The 20426-nt window shown below is 44.1% G+C and overlaps 1 protein-coding gene across 1 annotated transcript; it reads left to right on the top strand.

Annotated features, from left to right (window-relative positions):
- Nucleotides 1–3716: 3716 nt before the first annotated feature.
- Nucleotides 3717–20040, top strand: LOC144141635 (uncharacterized). Its single transcript, XM_077673173.1, has 5 exons — nucleotides 3717–3914; nucleotides 6958–7123; nucleotides 11571–11651; nucleotides 12824–12904; nucleotides 19941–20040. The coding sequence occupies exons 1-5, from the start codon at nucleotides 3897–3899 to the stop codon at nucleotides 20018–20020; spliced, it is 426 nt and encodes a 141-aa protein (XP_077529299.1). The 5' UTR covers nucleotides 3717–3896; the 3' UTR covers nucleotides 20021–20040.
- The last annotated feature ends 386 nt before the right edge of the window (nucleotides 20041–20426 follow it).

The following is a 20426-nucleotide window of genomic DNA, read 5'->3' as shown; positions in this document are numbered from 1 at the left end:
TTACACTTTCGCGCTGGAAACTTTTCAGTGCATTGAGCCCATCTTCAACGGAATGCCATTTAAGCCGCTTCGACACCACACCTCAGCTCCGGTTCGGGTTCAGCTCAAGATTTGCGAATATCCCTGACTTTTACAGCGATGCTATTACCGTCTAGCTGGTCGGTATTTTCATGACCAGCCCTATGCGAGTGAAAACTCATAAAGGGCTGCGTACAGTGCATACTTACTCATGCGACACATACCTGCTGTGCTGTGCTCAGAAGCGCCCTGAAGCAAGGTCTAACACTACGCTTTGTAGCTGGTTGAAAACTTTAAAACGTGCTCTTCGCTTGCCGTACAAGGAGTTCTACGTTGCTTAGGACGTCATTAGGGTCAACGTTACGGACGTTAGGCCTAACGCTACATGTGTTTATGTCTTACGACGTTAACAGATACCTGCCGCTTGACATGCAACGTGTTGGATGTTGCTTGAAATGTCGGTAGGAGGAACATTAATGTTACCTAACAATTGTCATTGCGTCTACCCAGTTCTCTTCTGTCCGCTAGACCACGGTTACATAGGATGTGTCCATTTTTCAGCACCGTAAGGGCTTCACCTGTCCTCCTAACCTCACTAAGCCCTAATACATCCCATTTATTGCCCTCTCATTCCTCGAATAATACCTGTAGACTCGCTAGATGACGTTCTCGTGTTAAACGTTGCCGGGTTCAGATTCCAATGGCGGCCTGCCCGGCTCCCGGGATTCTTAGCACCCTCTTCGGCGTCACACGTCCCACCACCGCCGTGGTCAGTTGCTTCGCAGCCACTGGAGACTGAGGGCCGTGCGTTAATTGGCGTATTCGTGGGAGGTTGTGGCCGTTACTATACCAGGGTGGCCAATCCTGCTCTGGTGAGGGAGTGCATTACCGGTGATGTTCGCCAGGGTGGGAATTGTCCGGCACCGGGATTCGAACCACGGTCCTTCTGCAAGCGACTCGGAGGCTCTACCTCTGCGCCACCGCTGCTCGCAGCAGTCGTACTATGGTATAGAAGCCAGCTGTCGCATCGTCACCTCCGATTTTGACTGCAGCTCGGCCCTTTCAACTGTCCCGGCGAGCCTGCTTTGAACACCCAAGAAGCGGAGCACCGGCGTGTTTGGTTGGAGCCAACTACTTGCGTGTACCTTAATCAAGGCAGGGAAACATTTTGCTTCGTAGATACACAGATCAGATTATGCGGTTAAACGCGCCGAAGCTGTACTCGAGCTATGAGGCACGCTTTATTAGAGTGCTGCGACTATTTTTGGCCTCCCGGGGGTTTTTAATTGGCACCAAAATCACGACGGGCGGGCGTTTTCGCTTTTCGCCTCCATCTGGAAAGCGACTAGCGTGTCCAGGATTGATCCCGCGTCTTTGGGCTCAGCAGAACAACGTTCTAGGCACCGAGTCCCCGCGGAGGGTTGTTGATTTGCATGCTCGTGTGGAATCATAATGGCCCTCGCTTCGTGTGTCGAAAGTGCAGACGAACGCTCTGTTTACTCAACCTGAGCGTGGTTTCAATGATCTAGGCTATTCCAGTGAGAGATCATAAATGCGACTCATTAATGTCAAATATTGTGGTACTCTTCAGCACTGCACACGTTGCGCGGATTGTAGCTATGGTGAAAGATTATTATAACGTAAGTTGGAGGAATTAGAAACAGTACGTCATACATAACAGCACAAAAATATCCGTTATCTGATAATTTGGCGTAGCAGCATTCCCATGAGAATGTGTCAATATCAATGTGACTGTACAGCACAAAAATTGTCGCACCGAGAGAAAGTCAGAGTTGAGCTATTACCTTGCAGCCGGTAAGGCACCGCTTCAGCAGATAACTATAAGCTAAATAGTTTGGGTGAACTGATTTGTTGTTGAGTTCTGCAACTTCATTACTTCGCTACCAAAATCTAACACGGCCAATCTGCTGTTGTGCGCTGCGGCGTACGACAGCAATGAGACTAAATATTGAGTGCAGGTTAAAATTTATACCGCTTTCATTGCGTAATAAAATTGAAAAAAACTCTGGAAACGTACGCAAAGGAACCGATCATATACCATCATTTGACAAAAAAAGTGCGACATTTTTATTAGGAGTTCATGCGCACCCAGTATCTCGCATATCTACCAGGCTTCCTAATTTAGTCCAATCCGCAATGAGCCTACGCAATGAACACAATACAAACACAATTTTCATGCCGCGTTAGATTACCGCGGCAAATTTACGCGTGTTGACAGCGACGCCTGTCTTTTCCGCGGACATCAGAGATAGCGGCAGCAGGCCGGGGTTCTAAGCCGTTCGCTACTATTCGGTTGATTGCATGTGGGTGCACAACTCGGGCGCGAGCAGGAAGCGGCTAGGGAAGAGAGAGAGAGAATAACTTTTTTAAGAGCATCGTAATGTGGTGTGGGGTGCTCAGTCCAGGACATCATTCGCAAGCCTGTTAAATACAGCTGTCATCAAATTATAAATGCTGAAAATTATTTCTCTGTCGCAGTCCCTTGCTACAAGCCTCACCCGTCGTCAATGCCTACTTTTACCACAACTATACACCAGTTTGAAATGTACATGTGCAAAATCAAAAACGACCAAAAACCTGTAATCCGAAATTTAAAAAAAAATTTCGCTTCAGAATTGATTTTGTGTTTAGCTACTTGATTTTGTTTCCTGTTTTGTTTGCTTTCATTTTTTCTCTTTTAATGCGGTGCTTCTCTGTTTTACATGGTCTGCCCCTTCCTCCAAATTATGATGAGACCCACGCCACTTATTTACAATGCATGTAAAAATGCCTGCATAGAAGAAGAGCAAACTGGGCGATCTTGTATACGTCCGAAGGGAAAACCTGCGCGATAGTAAAGAATGCAGGCAAAGGAACTGTAGACGAGAGCGCAGAACATAAAATACCTCTTTGTGGAGGAGCACAGGGAATGGGCCTCGCACGAACACGTCGGGAGCCAAGTAGGGTCGTGCCAATACAAGACAAATATTAGAGTCTTCCACATCCCCTCGTGCCATTTGTGAATCTCTACAGCATACGGAAAAATACATACTTCAGCAATCTTTTTATTTATTTATTTATTTATTTATACTTTATTTTTAATTTTTTATATATTTATTTATTTATTTATTTGTTTTATTTATTTATTTATTTATTTATTTATTTATTTATTTATTTATTTATTTATTTATTTATTTATTTATTTATTTATTTATTTATTTATACTTTCAACTCTCCCTTGGGGGTCATTAAAGAGAGGGAAGCAAACGATACGGAAAACAAATACAGACATTGACGCTTTCAGCAACTAAGAACTAAAACACAATCAATATTCATTGCTGGGCGAGGTAAACATCAAGAGAACTTTCAAATTTCATACCGTCACTTTCAACAATATGTCGCGGCAATTTGTCCCGTGCTTCTGTAACATCAGGAAAAAACGAATTACGAAAGACGTCCGTGCGAACACCGAAAGGGCGAACTGCCACGTCATGGTTTATTCGGCTGTTGAGCATATTCGAGGGGTGTACGTAAATTCGTTTAGCTATCTTTATTTCACCCCGTAATACCTCGAAGAATAATTTAAGCGTTGCTTTTGTCGTATAGTTTCAAGAGTTTCTAAACCGCTTTTTCAAACATCTCGGTAACTGATTTCGTTCTTTTATACTTCGAACAAATAAATCGTGCGGAAAGTATCTGAATGCGTTCGAGTTTACCTATTCAATCATTTTGGGCCGGCTCCATGCTGCACAAGGGTATTCTAAAACAGGGCGCACAAATGTTTTATATGCAAGCAGCTTGACGTCTTTCGTAGCATTCAGTAATTTAGCACGCAAGAAAAGCAGTTTTCTGTAAGAGGCACTGCATACTTTCTCAACATGTGCAAGCCATTTCAGGTAAGTCGTAATATGCCCTCCCAAATATTTAAGTGCACACACCTGCGGTAAGTAATCAAGTCCAATGGTGTAGGTAAATGGTAGAACGCTTTTCTTATTAGATATATGCGTATACGTTGTCTAAGAATATTTTATTTTCATTTCCCATTTACCGCAGCATGCTTGAAAATCCTAGAGGCAATCATTAATTATATTTTGGGTCATTTGTGCATGTCACTGGGACCTAGATTAAACTATCGTCGCCAAACATCTTATTTTTACAGGAGGGTTAACAACATCAACAACATCATTTATATACACCAAAAACGGCAATGGGCCCAACACAGACCCTTGTGGAACCCCGGACTAAACATAGACATTCAGACTCAAACCCATCAATTCGCACCAATTGCTTGCGGTTCGTTATGTATGCCTCAATCCAGTTGAAGATATTTTCATTTACGCCTGTTTCTTTGAGCTTGACGAGCAATTTATGGTGCGATACCTTCTTAAACGCTTTTGCAAAGTCTGCGTATATTACATCGCCTTGTTCCTTATTACCTAGAGCAGCGGTAAAATCTTGGAGACTTCAACCAGTTGGGATAGCGTGGAAAGCCCTTCCCTGAACCCGTTTCCTACATATCAGCCCCTTTGTCTCCAAGAAAATAATTGTGTTTTTGCAATGATGTGTTTAAAAACCTTACAGCAAACACACGGGAGAGGAACTAGCCTGTAGTTGGTAAAAAGCATCCTATCGCACATTTCAATACCAATTTAACAATTGCGCTCCGCCAGTCTTTTGGGAGTGAATGGTTGAAAAGAGCTTTTTCGAGGATAAGGACTAAATAAGACTACATCTACTCCGCATACCGCCTCAAAAGTACAGTTGGTATTCCATCCGGTTCATTACCCTTCTTTTCGTTCAAATTAAGTAACTGCGGACTGCGGAAACACGCCCGCTCATCAAATGAAACTGCATCCATGGCGCATGCGCAAGTATCGGCCATTTTCTTATCTTTATCTGTAAATGCCGTCATTGTAAATAGAGACTATAAAAAGTGATTAAAACCATTGGCTAGGTCTTGTTTCTGAATTATAACATCAGAACCAACCGCGATTTGTTGAATCCCTTAATGCTCGCTTAAGTACAGCCAAAAGCTCTAGGCGAAGTGTGCAAGAAATCCAAAAACGTTTCATTAAAAACCGTTTTTTGGGGTAGCGATTTGGATTTTTAACGCTGCTCGTAAATATAAAATCTTTTCAGAGTGGAATTGTCTTGTCCATAATCCTTAATTTTGCGCTTAGTGTGGATAATATCTCTAGCGACCGAGGGGTTAGTCATTGTTTTTATTCAGTGGAATGGGAACAAACCTGCCCATGCAACTATTCATTATTGATTTGAATTTCTGCCAGAAACAATCAACTGGCTCGCTTTCGGAGGCTAGCTTGAAATCATCGAATGCATTTTCTAAAAAATCTAAAATTGACGTGTCATCTGCCTGGCCGTAGTCGCTAAAAGGCACCCGAACGAAGGGTCGTTTGCGAGGTTCTGTGCCACACAGAATCTCAACCGAAATCCGTTTGTGGTCAGATATGTCTTCTTCAACCATGACACACAATTCCTCCATAGTTCCCGAAAGGAATACTAGATCCAACAGTGACCCTAGAATTCGAAGTTACTCTAGTGTACAGTTGAACAATTTGGATAATATTATGATTGCTCATTATTTCAAATGACGTTTTGCTACTAGCAGCATCATTGTTACCAGTCGATAAATAAATTCAGTCTATATTTGGTAGGTTCAAATCCCGTGCTAGAACTAATTTTGTTGTCTCAGTTAGATTTGAGTTCAAAAAAGCCTGAAGGTCTTCCAGGAACTCGGATGATGTTTTCATTTGAGTGATCTCGATTGACTCTCAGAGAAAACTTGCGTGTGTCTGCACTTGTGTCAGTGCGAGCAAAAGTACCCTTGGTTTCATAAATGTGATGCGCTGTTTGTCTGGAGCATGTTTTCTTGCTAAATGTTTAAAAGGGTGTAGTTTTACCGCGCGAAATATGAAAAAAAAACACAATGTGTGCAGGGAAACAGCCTTCTTTTTGAAGCTTTCAATGGCGCACAACTTGACACGAACAGCCACCCATATTGAGTGCTTTGCTGTGCTTCGAGCTGATATATTATCCGATTCACCTTTCACCGCTGGAGATTGTTCGAACGCTTCCTAATATTTTCACAATTCACAACAGAGCTCCAACAATCCTTTCTTTAGCGTACGCGCTTATTTCTGCGAGTAACGTTTTTCTTAAAAACATTCGATAAGCGATGGTAGATATAGCACTGTCCTTACCCGCTAAATATAGTCTATCGTCGAAAACCAAAGAGTGTCGTGGCACATACTAGTTAAGACCCGCTGTTGAATTCAACGAAGCTGTATTCCGTCATTACATAGCAGTCTCTACGTGTCATTGTGACGAAATTGATGGTGTGCTGCTGTTGACTGACATAAAACATTTTGAAAATAGAAAGCCTAAAACGTTGATCACTGCAACCATGCAAATTATCGCAAAGCTGAAGAGAAACTTACGCTTTTAAATGTTATATTTATTATCTATACACCATCTTTTTACCAAACGCTGTCGCGCAACTGCGTAATGTAGTAAGTATTACTCAGTATCTGCTGAAAAAATAAACACTGCCAACAGTGATCACAGCAATACGACTTCACAAAGTTTGTTCGCTAAACTTAAACAAACACCGTAAAGGTGTCTTTCAATTACGGCTTAAAACGGCTCGCAGTTGTAAGTCTCGTACACGAATGGTTATTCGTGTGCAAACTCTGGTGGTAAAAGCATAGGTCCACAGGGTTGCAGTCCTCGCAGGTCTGTAGAGCATGAAAGTTTTCGTTATATGCGGACTGAGGCGCGATGCTTAAGCTCAATTTTATCTGATTGTCGAAGTTTCACGAAATAACTATTTATGATCTACTGTAACGTGAGTTTAGCACGCTTGGTTCATTTAACGATATTTTCGTCGCCACAATCCCTCTGTGTCACCGGTTTGTGCAGATGCGGCTCGCCGTCACAGCGGTGCTGTTCTTAGTCGTGTCTAGCCACGCCGAGACAATCGATCTCTACGAACCTGTGAAAATTTGTTCGAGTTTGAGGCTGCTGGAAGTGGTGACCAACGTTTGCCAGACACCTCTCGGACAGCAAAGGAGTCAAGCTGCACATGGTAAGATATGAATATATTTGCGGAAGCTATTATGACCAAGCCTTCAGTCACGTATGCAAGAACTGTTTAGTGCGTTGAACACCATGTACATTGGACTGAATGACAGGACATATTTAGGGGCGCCTTTCGTAGTCTTTAATTCCCTCTGGACTGTTACTCAGTCACTTAAGACCTGAAGGGGATCTCAATACACCATGTAGCGTAAATAACTATGAATAGATGGTTTAGTATGATTTTAGTGCTTAAAAAGAGTGCGTACAAAAGACACTTCACTTCATATTCTTAGGAGAACGGAACCGTCATATGGCCGAGGGCCATCCTGTTTTTTGTGAGCCAACGCACACTCTCTTTCTTTCCCTTTTTATTTCCTTCTTTCCTTCTTTCTTTCTCTTCTTCTTTCTTTCTTCCTTTTTTCCCCCTTCTTCCTTTCTTCCTTTTTTCTTTCTTTCTTTGCTCTTTGCATCCAACCTTCCCTCCTTCCTTCCTGTCTTTTCTTCTCTCTTTTTCTTCTTCTTTTTTTATCTTTCTGTATTTCTTTCTAATGTGAGTTAACATTAAAGGAACCCCGCAACATTTCTCGATACACCAGTGAGTAGCATTATTGACCGTCCTTTAATACAAAACTAAAGCTCGCGGTACTAAATGTGCTTGGTAGATCAATAGACCCCACGCCAGTCTTGGGGCTTCTCAGTGTTTCTATGAATTGAAAAAGCCTCTTCAGCTGAATCAGCGCAAACTAGACGGTGCCTGCATTTCAGTGACGAAACCCACACCATATACACCGAATAAAATGGCTATGGTGGTGATGAATTGTATGCAAAGGTCATTCCAAACGCTATGATGATGTCAGAACTTTTAAATCAGAAGCTGGTGTCATAAAGGAAAACCTCTAAAATAACTGCAAGGCAGCGCATTTCTATTTAAGGATAGATAAGATTGCTTAAGAATGAAATGCTTCGCGGAAAATACATCTAAAATGATAGGGTATACTTGGTCGGCAAAATACTAGTGAAAAAATCAAAGCCATTTTTTCATGGAAAGGTGGTTAAACAGCGAAGCTTTCTTCTATGCAACCTCACTCACACTCAAAGCCCGACCACAGTAAGCGCTTTTTTATTGAGGCGTTTCCCGTTTTATCATCATCATGAGCACCTTCCGGAAACTTATTGTGTAAAGTTGACTTTCCTGCACGGCGTTTTCGTGTTGTAATCTACGGCACATGTTGAACATACAAAGATTCGCTTTGAAAATCCGGCACTGTGTGTTTTAAATCGATTGTATTTAAATCCACATGACCGAACTATTCGCCTTCCGGAAGCACTATGCTTTGAACGAGAAAGAAAGTTTTTTATTTTGGCAGGCAGGCTCTAGGTCAAGCGGGAGAAATAGGAGTACAAGGTAGGATATTTGCGGCCTGCGACATCTTGAAAGTTATAACAGAAACAGGTGGGCCTCTTGAGACGGCGGGGGAGGCCGCGTAGTGTGAAGAGAGTATAGTCGCAGCTCGAAATTACTCCTGCTAGACAGGTTTCTGTAGAGTAGTGTGAAACCTAGAACAGAGACAGAAAACAACAGGGCTGTAGAAGCGACTAAACGAATAACAGAATACCTGTGAAGGGAAGGCAAGGAGCGAGATAATGATTAATATAGTTACCACCTGTAACGTGCAAAATTTTATTTCACTGCCGTAATAGCAGTGCTTAAATAGAAACTGCAGTACAATATAGATGCACTACATTATTGGTGGTAAGCTTGACGTGTCGAGTCTTTATATGATGTGCGGGCGAATGTTTCACGGTTTTACCGATAAGCATTTTAGCTTCGCCACTCTCATCATCATTCACTTCGTGGAGATGGCGGGATTTTTTATTTGCTTATCTGTGACTGTTTAACATTTCAAACTCAGCTCAGATACAAGAACGGAAGGAGTGAAAAACTTCTAACTAGCCCAACGTCAAGCCTTAGTACTTTATATTCATGTCTGCACCAACCGCAGGCATCACAGTAAATTAGAAGCCTAGACCTCCTGTTGATGGGCTCTCAAATGTTGGACAGGATAAGCAGTTATTCCAAAACCTTAATTGCGTGCCAAATAGCTTTTAAAGGGACACTGAAGTGAATTTGTCAAGCTCCCGTTTTTGCTTGCACTGTGTAGACTGGCTCAAATTAGCACACTTTTCATCGTTTATCCGGTTGACAAATCGGTATTATTTTACAAAGCGCGAAAGAAGAAAAACTACCATGCGCGGTTTGCGGCGGCCGCACAAACTAAGCTGTGACGTTGGGGGGAGGGGGCACCGTGATTGGACGATGCCCCAGGTTAGCAATCAAACAAGTTTCGGTTTCGGTTTCGGTCTGTAAAACAACATGGTTGACATTCGACGGCGTCGTTGGATGGGCATTCTCAATATCCCAGTTATCGTAGTACCGCGCTTCTGCCATGTTGTCGGCTGTAAAATGCATAAGATAAGCCTCCCAGGACGGCTTGGAATCGTAGCATTCACTATCTGAGGCCTACGCAGTGCATGAACGCCATCCGAGTCCCCGCAGACGCTCAAATGCCATGCGCTTTTCCCGCATATTTGGAGCTTGCCTCGCTCATGCCTGTATCGTAAAATGCGTGTTCGCACCAGGCCAAGGGTCTGTTGATTCTGGCCTGTGCCCACTGCCCGCAAGCAGTCGGTGCTTATGGCAACAGCACGCCAACGAGAACTCGCTAGCGCGGCAGTTCCAGCCTGCGCGAGTTCTGTGGACTAGTTCGTGGAGCAATGAACGTTGCGGCGCAAAAAAAGGTGAACTCAGTATAGAAAACATCGGCGAAAAACAAAAAAGTTAACTCACAAAAAAAGCATGTACCCGCGGCGATTCGAACTTGTGACTGGCAAAACACTTGCGATGACATACCTAGCACCCCAGACGACTAGGCCACAGGGGGCCGCTGGTGGCGAGGGAAAAGATAAGGTATATAATGTATAACCAGTTTACACTTTTATTTAGTTTTAGCATTTCAAGCAGCTTAGGTGACTATTTGTTGTATTGCGCTCGTGCAGTAAGCGTCCCGAGGGTTTCCACAATAGCTCACGTCTAGCAATTGCATTTCGTAGACGGGAAAGCGTTCGCAGATGCGTAGTCGTGCTGCTGACCGCTCTGCTTGTTCGCCCAGCGCAAATAAGTGCTTCCCGCACCCTAGTTTTACGCTGTACGCTAAAAATATCAGTTGATTTTATTTCCTTAGTACCTATATTGACTTCGCTCACTCTTCTCCCCCTTCAAGAGGCCTTATATTTTCCTACTGGCGTACCAGTCAGCGAAGCGTCGCATGTGCGCTTGTGCAGCGCTTGTGTGAAGCGACCTTGACTTGGAGCTAGATACAGTGTACAAACTAACGAAGTAAATAAAGGCGCATTCTTCCATTCCCAAACGTGTTGTGGCTTAGTTTCAACTGATCGAGCGAATTGCGACGACCCGTTGCCGGCCGGCGGACTAAACGGTGGGCCGACTGACTCGGTCGCGGAAGGTCGGCGAGCCGTGCAGTAGCGCATCCAATTGTCAGCTCCTCTCCTGCTGACGTCACACGAAAACGCCAAAGAAAATGGGCGAGAGTGCAGAGAGGAGGACAGCATTTTCTAATTGATTTTTCTACTAAATAAATTCGCGTAAACGCGCACAGAGTGGTCGAAACAGGGCCCAGGGACTCCGGACTACAGTTTGCGCTCGTAATCCCGCATTGTTTACAAATCACTTCAGTGTCCCTTTAATCACGTGCACAACACTATTGGAATTGCAGCTGAAGCGAAAGGTATTTTTATTTACATAATTTCTGAAAGTGCAATCAAGACTGCAGTGTCTCTGCAAATCCTCACACATCTGAAAGCGGAAAGTTGTGAAGTTGATAATCCGAAAGATGGCACAATATTTCCTGAAGTCAAAAACTTGGAAAAGCAATAAAACGAACACGGGCGGTACGGCGTTGGCGCCTGCCCCTTGCGAATTCTTTTTCACTTGAACGCGCGCCTATTTTTCTTGCTACAAAATTATACTCACATACTTTCAACCTTGACTACTGTGCCTATGAAGTACAGGCAATATTTTGAGGTTTTTTTTTTAATTTACTTTTTATATATCCTGCATAAATATAGTACATATTTAAGTGAACACTTCGGAACTAAACTAAATTTTCGGAAAGACCAAACCCGATACAACTCATATTCTGAACACTCATGAGAGCAAATGCCACCAAATCCGCAAAACCTTCAAAACTTTCTTATAAAAGCATCAAATATGCATAAACCTACTTTGTCTTTAGCTCAAACTTTGGTCAAATAACCACTTCTACTGCAAATTCTGCAAAAACGTCTGGGCTGGAGAGCAGCTTTAAAAATTCGCCTTCATTTTTTTATGTCCTAAAATGATCATCATAATGCTCGTTGCCCTCATCGTTGTACAGGTGACGGAAAATGGAGCAAGCTCAGACAGCTTTTGATGAGAAGCGCGCTTAAGGATGAGAACGAGGCCGAGATGGACAAGAGTAAGTAAAGAGATAGGAGAGCTCACGAGCTCCTCTACTAATGAAGTCAGTTACTTGACCCTTGTAGACCAGCCTGAACCTGATCGAGCGCATTCGCACTTGCAGTGTCTCTGCAAATCATGACATATCTAAAGCGGAAAGTGGTGAATTTGGTATTCCGATAGTTGGCACAATATTTCCCAAAGTGAAAAACTGGCGAAAGCAAAAAAAAAAAACAACATGGATGGCACGGCGATAGCGCCCGCCCCATACGAATTCATTGCGCTTGAACACCAGCCTATTTATCTTGTTACAAAATTATGCTCACATTACTTGCAACCTTGATCAATTTGCCTATGAAATAGAAGCTAAATTTGGAATTTATTGTTTGGACTTTATATTTGATATATTCTGCTTAAATATAATACATAAATAAAACGAACATTTCAGGAATTTAACTAAACTTCCGGAAATACCGACACAGATACACATCATATTCTGAACACTCATGACAGCAAATGCCAAAAGAATGCGTAAAACCTTCTGAAATTGTTTATAAAAGCATAAAATATGCGTTTACCTACTTTGTCTCTAGCTTACAGTTTGGTAAAATTACCATTTGTTTTGCAAATTACCTGAAATGCTTAAAGGGGCGCTTTTAAGAAGGTCATTTTAGGTTTGTGCAGATGCCATTGTCTCGCAATCCGCGGTATTTGTTTCTGCCCCTACACGGCACCTTCTGTGCACGAAGCCTTCAATCTGTTTTCACTCCTGACTTTGGCGTTCCCGCTGATGGGTAAAGAAATACCATTTGATTTATTTATTTATTTATTTATTGCTTAATTGATTGATTGGCATAACTCTGCGTCTTTCGTTCCTTCGTTTTATTTTGGCTTCTGGCGTCCCATGTGGATACCGTTACGTTGTTGCGTAAATTATTAATGAATAATGTTCTCCCCCTTTTTCTGTACAATGTAGTGCTATTTTGTTGTATTTATCAACATGAAAAAAATTCTGTTGCAAATATTTATTCGTACAAAGTTTGCTTAGAATACATGCCCTATCTACAAAACTTCAAGGACTGTTGTCGGTTAATGATTGTCAGTAAACAGCTGTATTGGTGAGCAGCTTTCAAAAATACGCCTTCGTTTTTTTTATGTATTAAAATGTTCGTTGCACTCATCATTGCACAGGTGACCGAAAAGGAAGCAGCCACAGTCCGATTGTGTTCAGGAGCGCGCTTAATTTTGTGAACGGGGACGACATGGACATAGGTAAGTAAAGAGATGGAAGAGCTGAACAGCTTCTCTACTAATGAAGTCAGTTACTTGACACTTCTAACGGAGGAGATGGAGACAGAGCCACCGGCGGCAGTTCCCACCCCTGCCGCACCGCCTCTGCCACCCGGGGCGGTCGCGGCTCCAACGAAGAGCACCGAGAAGGGTGCGAAGTCGAAGTCCAGGGAGTCCGGTTCACAGGGCACCTTCATGACTTCGGATGACGACATGGACGTCAAGCCGTTCCATCGTGCACCACAGCAAACGGAACGGGCTGTGGCGTCCAGGTCAGTAGAGAAGGTGAAAAACCCCTTCCAAGAGCGCACGCCCCCAAAGTTGACATAAACATGCACATATTCCAGTCGCTTTAAACTTAAATAATGGCAAGAGAAATAACATGCAATGGAACTGCAAAGGCCTAGTTTAAAATCTTGATGATGTGCATAAATAATTGCATTCCAATCAGCCAAGTGTGATGTGTCTCCAAGACCATTTAAACTCCACGCACACAAATTTCTTAAATAGTTCCATGGATTTAGGAAGGACAGAGATTGTGGTGGCACATCCTCAGGTGGTGTGGCCATCATTGCCCAGAAATCCTTGGCGTGCTACACTGTCACACTGCAGACCATCCTACGGGCTGTTGCAATTCGAACGGTAATCTATTTTCTTTCAATACATCCTGACTTTCAGCTCTCGAGCTCAGATTTCGAAGGCCTGGTTCGTCAGTTACCCTAACCTTTCATTCTGATAGGCGACCTGAATGCACATAACTCTCTTTGGGGCTCTCCTGGCACGAATGCCAGAGGTCGCCTGATTGAGAAATCCCTAACATCGTCGGGAGCATGTCTTTTAAACTAGAAACCGCCAACATATTATATTATAGCACACAACACTTATTCACACCTTGACTTGCCTATTGGATATGCAGTCCTGATTCCATGCCTTGAGTGGGGTGTGGGCACTGACCCATATGGTAGTGACCACTTCCCCACCTCACTAACACATATAGGTAAAGGCTCAAGCAGTCCATCTTCCCAGAACAGCTTCAATGAAGCAAGCGCACACTGGAATACATTTACACAGGCATCCAAACTGCACTACACGTCCATAATACCCCTACACGTTGAGCAGGCAACCCAACTACTCACGTCGCACATCCTCGACGCGGCAGAAAAGTCGATTCCGCACGCCTCTGGTGCCCTGCGCAGCCAGAGGAGGCCATGGTGGAATGAAGACTGTAGGCGGGTGCGAGAGGCCCAGAACAAGGCTTGGGGTATCGTTCATCGGTACCCACGTCGGTACACCTCCTTTTGTTATAAAGGGCAAAGGCGTTGGGAAAACGTGTGCGCCGTTAGGCAAAACGAGATAGTAGGCCTTCATTTATAACATCAATAAACTCCTACACCGACACACGAAAAGTATGTACACGAATACGCAAATTCAAAGGGCAAGAAACAAACAGCCTGCTTCTGGTCAGCACAACAGGGGACACACTCGAAGACCACGCTGAAACACTCGCACAACACTTCCGATACATGTGCAGTTCAGCACACTACACAAACACTTTCATAAAACATACAATCGCCCGAAAAGAAGCCTTTACTAGATAACAATAGGTGAACATTTTCTTATAACTCAGAATTTTCACAGCATGAGCTCAGGGCTGCTCTGAGCCCATGTAAACCCTCAGCGCCAGTCACAGACAACATAACATATACAATGATACAACACCTTTTTTTTTAATTTCATTTTTATTACCCTAAAGGCCCTTGCGGGCATTACATAGGGGGGAACAACAGATTTGCACAATGCACTCTAAGCAGCAGAAAGTACATTCACCAAAAGTGTTAAAAAAGTACACAGAAGATTACAATAAACAGGTAAAACCGCATACAAAAACAAGCGGGAGTATTACAACTCTCACTGAAAGAACAAATGTAAACTAAATACACAGGGTAGGTCCGATCAAAAGTAGGACCTAAGCAACAAACAGGAATAGTCTATATTTTATTGCACACGCCGAAACAGTCGAACAATTTCCTCGGTGAATTTTTCGTGGTTAGTAATTGTGGCAATGCGCTCTGGGAGGACATTCCATTCACTAATGGCTAAGAGAAGGAAAGAAAGGCGGTGCAGGTCGGTACGCGAAAATTCAGACTGCACTTTTAGGGTTGTCTACATATGCTGAAATATGTCGGGCTGGTTTTATTCTTGAGGCAGTGAAGTTGTTAGGGTGATGGTAGAGCTGATGAAAAAATGTAAGCCCGGAAATTTTGCGTCTTGTTTCGAGCGATTGAAGACCTAGATTCTTTGTTATCAATGTAATGCTAGAATGAGGCGTGGATTGTCCTGATATGAAGCGAGCGCTCTTGTTTTGCAACGATTCTATTTTTGTGGCCAAGTACGATTGGTAAGGATTCCAGATTATTCCAGCGTATTCAACTTTTGATCTTATAATGTAGGTAAATGCGAGCAGTTTGGTATCTTTATTAACTTGAGGTAAAGAACGACGAATAAAACCAAGTTTCTTGTAAGTGTCACCTAAAATTGAATCTATATGAACTTTCCAAGAGAGGTTGCTTGTGAAGTGGACTCCTAAGTATTTAAACGATTTGAAAGGTTCAACAATCACGCTATTCAGTGTATAAGCAAATTAAACAACTTCTTTGCGTGTGGTGAAGGGCATAAGTTTAGTTTTTTTTTAACATTAATGTTTATTTGCCTGTCGGAACACAAGTTTTCCAATCTACACAAGTCGGTTTGAAGTTTAGCACGACTAGAATGGTTCTATACACGCTGATAAATTACACAATCATCTGCGAATAACCTAACAGAAGAATTAATGCCAGCACAGATGTCATTTATGTAAATTAAGAAGAGAGCGGGACCAAGCACGGACCCCTGCGGAACCCCCTGATTTGACTAGCTGAAACGAAGAGTGTACATCATCTATAATAACTGCCTGTTGCCCGTTACGAAGATATTCCTTAACCCACCTAATAACATTGCGTTCTATTTTAATATTTTCCCTTTTATGAATGAGGAGGTTATGGGGGACACGATCGAATGCTTTTTCGAAATCGATGAATATGGCATCCGTATTTTCAAGTTGATGAAGGGAGTCATGAATATCAGTTTTACGTTCGAACAGCTGGGTTTCACAAGAGCGCCCGCGCTGAAATCCGTGCTTATTCGGGTATAGAATGTTGAAATTTGTCACGTATTTCATTATTTGGGACGATAGGATATGCCCAAGAGGCTTCCATTCTACGGAAGTAAATATATTGACCTGTAGTTACAGAATTCATTGTAGTTACAGACACACTTGAAACACTTCTACATCTATATAATGAAATATTGCTTTCTGGGCACATTCCACACTCTTAGAGGCAGTCCATAGTAGTGGCTTTCCTGAAGGAGGAAAAGGACCCGTTGTCCCCCTCAAGTTACCATCCTGTAGCCCTGACGAGCTGCCTGTGCAAGCATCTAGAGAAGATGATAAATCGCAGGCTCGTGTACTTCCTTCAGTACAACAGAATTCTCAGTAGCTGCCAGGCAGGCTTCCGGGTGGGGCGATCGATGAACGATCAACTCGTCGCACTTAACTCGTACATCAAGAATGCTTTCGTGCATAAACAGTATTGTGTAACTGTGTGTTTCGACCTCGAGAAGGCCTACGACACCGCTTGGCGTTACGGGATCCTTAGTAACCTCAATTCATTCGGTGTTTCGGGGACGTGTTAAAAACCCTTGTTAGTTACTTGTCACGGAGAACGTTTAGAGTGAGAGTTGGTTGTGCACTCTCAAAGGTTCACGTGCAAGAAAGTGGCGTGCCGCAAGGTGGTGTGTTGAGCTGCATTCTTTTCATAGTGAAGATAATTTCCACCTACAATTTCTTATTCCATGTGTGTAGGCGACGTGCAGACTTCTTTTAAATCATGTAATATATCAATCTGTGAACGTCAAGTCCAGTAGGGCGTCAAGAAACTTGCCGGCTGGGCAGACAAGAATGGTGATAGAAAATACCCAGCGCAAAAAAGACGAGAACGAGGAAAGTAACAAACAGAGTGCGGCTGTGTTTGTTACCTTCCTCGTCCTCGTCTTTCTTGCGCTGGCTATTTTCTATCACCATGAGCCAATACCAACTCGTCCAGCTTGCCATCTTGGTGCAGACAAGAATGGTTTCAGACTTAACCCTGAAAAAAGCTCTTGCATTGTGTTCTTCAGGATGAGTGAGGTCCATGCGGACATCGACATTGGTCCTAATGGTGTGTCCATTCCTGTAAACAAGGAGCAAAAGTTTTTAGGTGAGGTGTTTGACCACAAACTCACAGTCATTCCCCACATCAAGGAACCTAAGGATAAATGTCTGAAACAATGAATATCCTTAAGGTTCTCTCCCACGAGTCTTATGGGCTGACAAAGAACACGTGCTGCGCATGTATGCTACTTTGGTTGAGTTCGCCCGGTGTCCTGTGACCTTTCTTTTAGGAAACTTAACAAAAATCATGTACACGAGCTGCAATACTGCAGCACTTTCTGTCTCTGCAGCTTAAATACCCATGTGCAGAATTTTAGAGCGACGCTCCTAAAACCTCCACTCCGCTGTCCTGCGCTGCTCATGGTCCGAATTTCTATGCAGCTAGAACCATGAGCGGACACACAACCATTTTTGTAGCAGAAGGTTGTAGAATTTTACTCATTGTACAACACATTCTTGAAAATCAAATTCCCAATTCCATCATCTATACAGATTCCTTGAGTGTTGTTCGTGCGCTATCATCGCACAAGCCCCCAAAAAAACCACATAGTTAATTTGTGTTCAACACCAGCATGTCTGTCTATGCGGAAAAGCATGAGCTGCTCCTCTGCTGGGTCCCAGGACACGCTGGGATCGCCGGCAACGAGTTGGCTGACGAGAGGGCCGCTGCGGCTGAACTCAGGAACACTGTGGACATTACAACGGTACCCTATACAGACCTCAAGCCACACATAAAATAACACTTCCGTAGAACATGGAAACACACTGGAATGAACAAATAAATTACAGACTCTTCCCGTGGGGAACCCTGATGAGGGTGCGAATAATCGTGGCGGTTCCGTGTGGCTCCATTGTGTTGCCGTTATGTTGAGTGATGTGGTTTTTACTAGCGCCAGAGGGAATTCCGCGTCCGGGTCAACATCGGTGGCAAAGGCACGCCAGTGCTGTTGTGTTACAGTGAGTAGGCGGTGGTTCTCGAGGCACCGAAACTCGTCCATCGTGTTCTTGTCGATGTTGTCCCTGTGGTAGAATCGGTAGTCTCCGTCAGCTTTGGTGAGGTAAAGGTTGTTGAAATTGGTGCGCTGGCTGAGAGCAATGTACACGCCCTCCTCTTCGCAGCTTTGTCTTCTCGTTCTTCTTCTTCTTCGGCGGTTCCCCTAAGGGAAGATGACGACAGTGGTTGAACGCGAACCTATCTCGTGATGGATTCTTTGGTTGGCCAACCCCTAGGGGCATCCTGCCACAATCAGCATCAGAGGCGCTGCGGACGGGGCTGGTTGAGCTGCAAGGCGCGTGGCGCTTCCCGCCACAGCTTTCCCACGGGAAATTCAGCATCCCCCTCTAAAGTTTTCAGTTCGTCGTTTCCGTTGACGTTCAGCTTCGCGTGCCTTCGTTGTATCAGTAGCTTCTTGACGTAGTTTGAATGAGTCAAGGACATAAGGCGCGTTCATAGCACTTGCTCCTGTCCCGGATTTGTAGCGTATTGGGAAGAGCACCGCGTACCTCCCGTTGCGGCCAGACCGTCGTGGGATCGAAACCGGGCGTGGCGGGAAGCGCCACGCGCCTTGCAGCTCAACCAGCCCCGTCCGCAGCGCCTCTGATGCTGATTGTGGCAGGATGCCCCTAGGGATTGGCCAACCAAAGAATCCATCACGAGATAGGTTCGCGTTCAACCACCGTCGTCATCTTCCCGTAGGGGAACCGCCGAAGAAGAAGAAGAACGAGAAGACAAAGCTGCGAAGAGGAGGGCGTGTACATTGCTCTCAGCCGGCGCACCCATGTCAACAAGCTTTACCTCACCAAAGCTGACGGAGACTACCGATTCTACCACAGAGACAACATCGACAAGAACATGATGAACGAGTTTCGGCGCCTCGAGAACCACCGCCTGCTCACCGTAACACAACAGCACTTGCTTGCCTTTGCAACCGGTGTGGACCCGGACGTGGAATTCCCTCTGGTGCTAGTAAAAACCAAATCACTCAACATAACGGCAACACAATGGAACCACACGGAATCGCCACGATGCTTTGCATCCTCATCAGGTAATTTTTTTATGGTGTTGTATCGCGGAGATGTGGGTGTAAGGAGGAGAGTTGCGAATGCGCACTGAGTGTGTGGACGGCGCCGCCATCAACGACGCAGGACAAGGCGAGCCTACGAAATGCTCCGCATTTAAAAGACAACAAACTACATGTAATAAAGCCACACCTGGGACGGTAAACAGCTGACTCACACAGCAGACACACGGAAGTCGCCTGGCTAGGCTACGGGTAGGGAACACGCATGCAACGCACTCGTATCTACTCCCGGGATCTTTTATACCTCACTGCAGCAGGTGCGGAGAGACCCTATCCGTAGTTAACGTACTCGTTCAATGCAAGGCATTCGACACCACACGACGCAAACCTTTTCCTGAACTGTACAGACAACACATCCCACCACATCCATCACACTTCTTGGCCGACAACCCAATGTTCCCTAACAAGCGTGTTTTTCAGTTTTTATCAGACGTCAAGTTTTACAGTTTCTTTCATATCATGCATAATCATCCTGGCCCTATACACCCCCCATCTTCATGCATTCGCTTCAGTTTTGTTTTTACTGAGACAATTTAGTATTTAATTGCACATCTGTCCTCATCGAAAAACTTTGTGTCGCTCTTTGCCCTTGTTGGCCTTGCGCCATTAAACTCAAACCATCATCATGATACTTGACACTTGTAGACCAATGTGAAGCTGACCGAGCCTTTTCGCACTACTGTCACAGATATCTTCACGTTGCAAGAATTTGCAAAGCAGTGCTGCTACAAGAAATGCAAGCCATTCATCTTTCTGCAGATCTGCTGACCTCATAAGGGCAATTTCGGTGCGTATATTGGCTTGATAGTTTATGTATTTCTCCTCAGACTGCTTGATGCCACCGCCGTCAACGCTGAAACTCTTTCACAATTCCACGAAAAGGCATTCGCACAATCTGCGTATAACAATATAAAAGGCTGGTAGTCCTTTCTTTGGAACAACGGTTTCTTCTCGAGGAGAAGTTCTGCAAAAAGAAAATTGCACCATATTGCGAGTGCTCCATAACAAACATTTCCTTAGACGCAGACTAAAACCTTAAAGCAGCTCCACTCAACATGACGCTGTAGGGAAATGTGGAGCCCGCCAGGAGGGGCTGCGCCACCCTCTCTTTATTTGATTGAGTGATTGTGGGGTTTAACGCGCCGACGCTACACGGGCGATGAGGCGCGCTGTC

Source organism: Haemaphysalis longicornis, unplaced genomic scaffold (assembly GCF_048455015.1).
Source record: "Haemaphysalis longicornis isolate Haplotype H1 unplaced genomic scaffold, Haemaphysalis longicornis Haplotype H1 scaffold_6, whole genome shotgun sequence".
Lineage (NCBI taxonomy): Eukaryota > Metazoa > Arthropoda > Arachnida > Ixodida > Ixodidae > Haemaphysalis > Haemaphysalis longicornis.
This window is presented reverse-complemented; position numbering and strand designations above follow the sequence as displayed.

Coding starts and splice junctions, on each gene's coding strand:
- LOC144141635 (XM_077673173.1), top strand. Junction 7,124..11,570: donor AAGGAGTCAAGCTGCACATG/GTAAGATATGAA, acceptor ATCGTTGTACAG/GTGACGGAAAATGGAGCAAG. Junction 12,905..19,940: donor CGGGGACGACATGGACATAG/GTAAGTAAAGAG, acceptor CTACTGTCACAG/ATATCTTCACGTTGCAAGAA.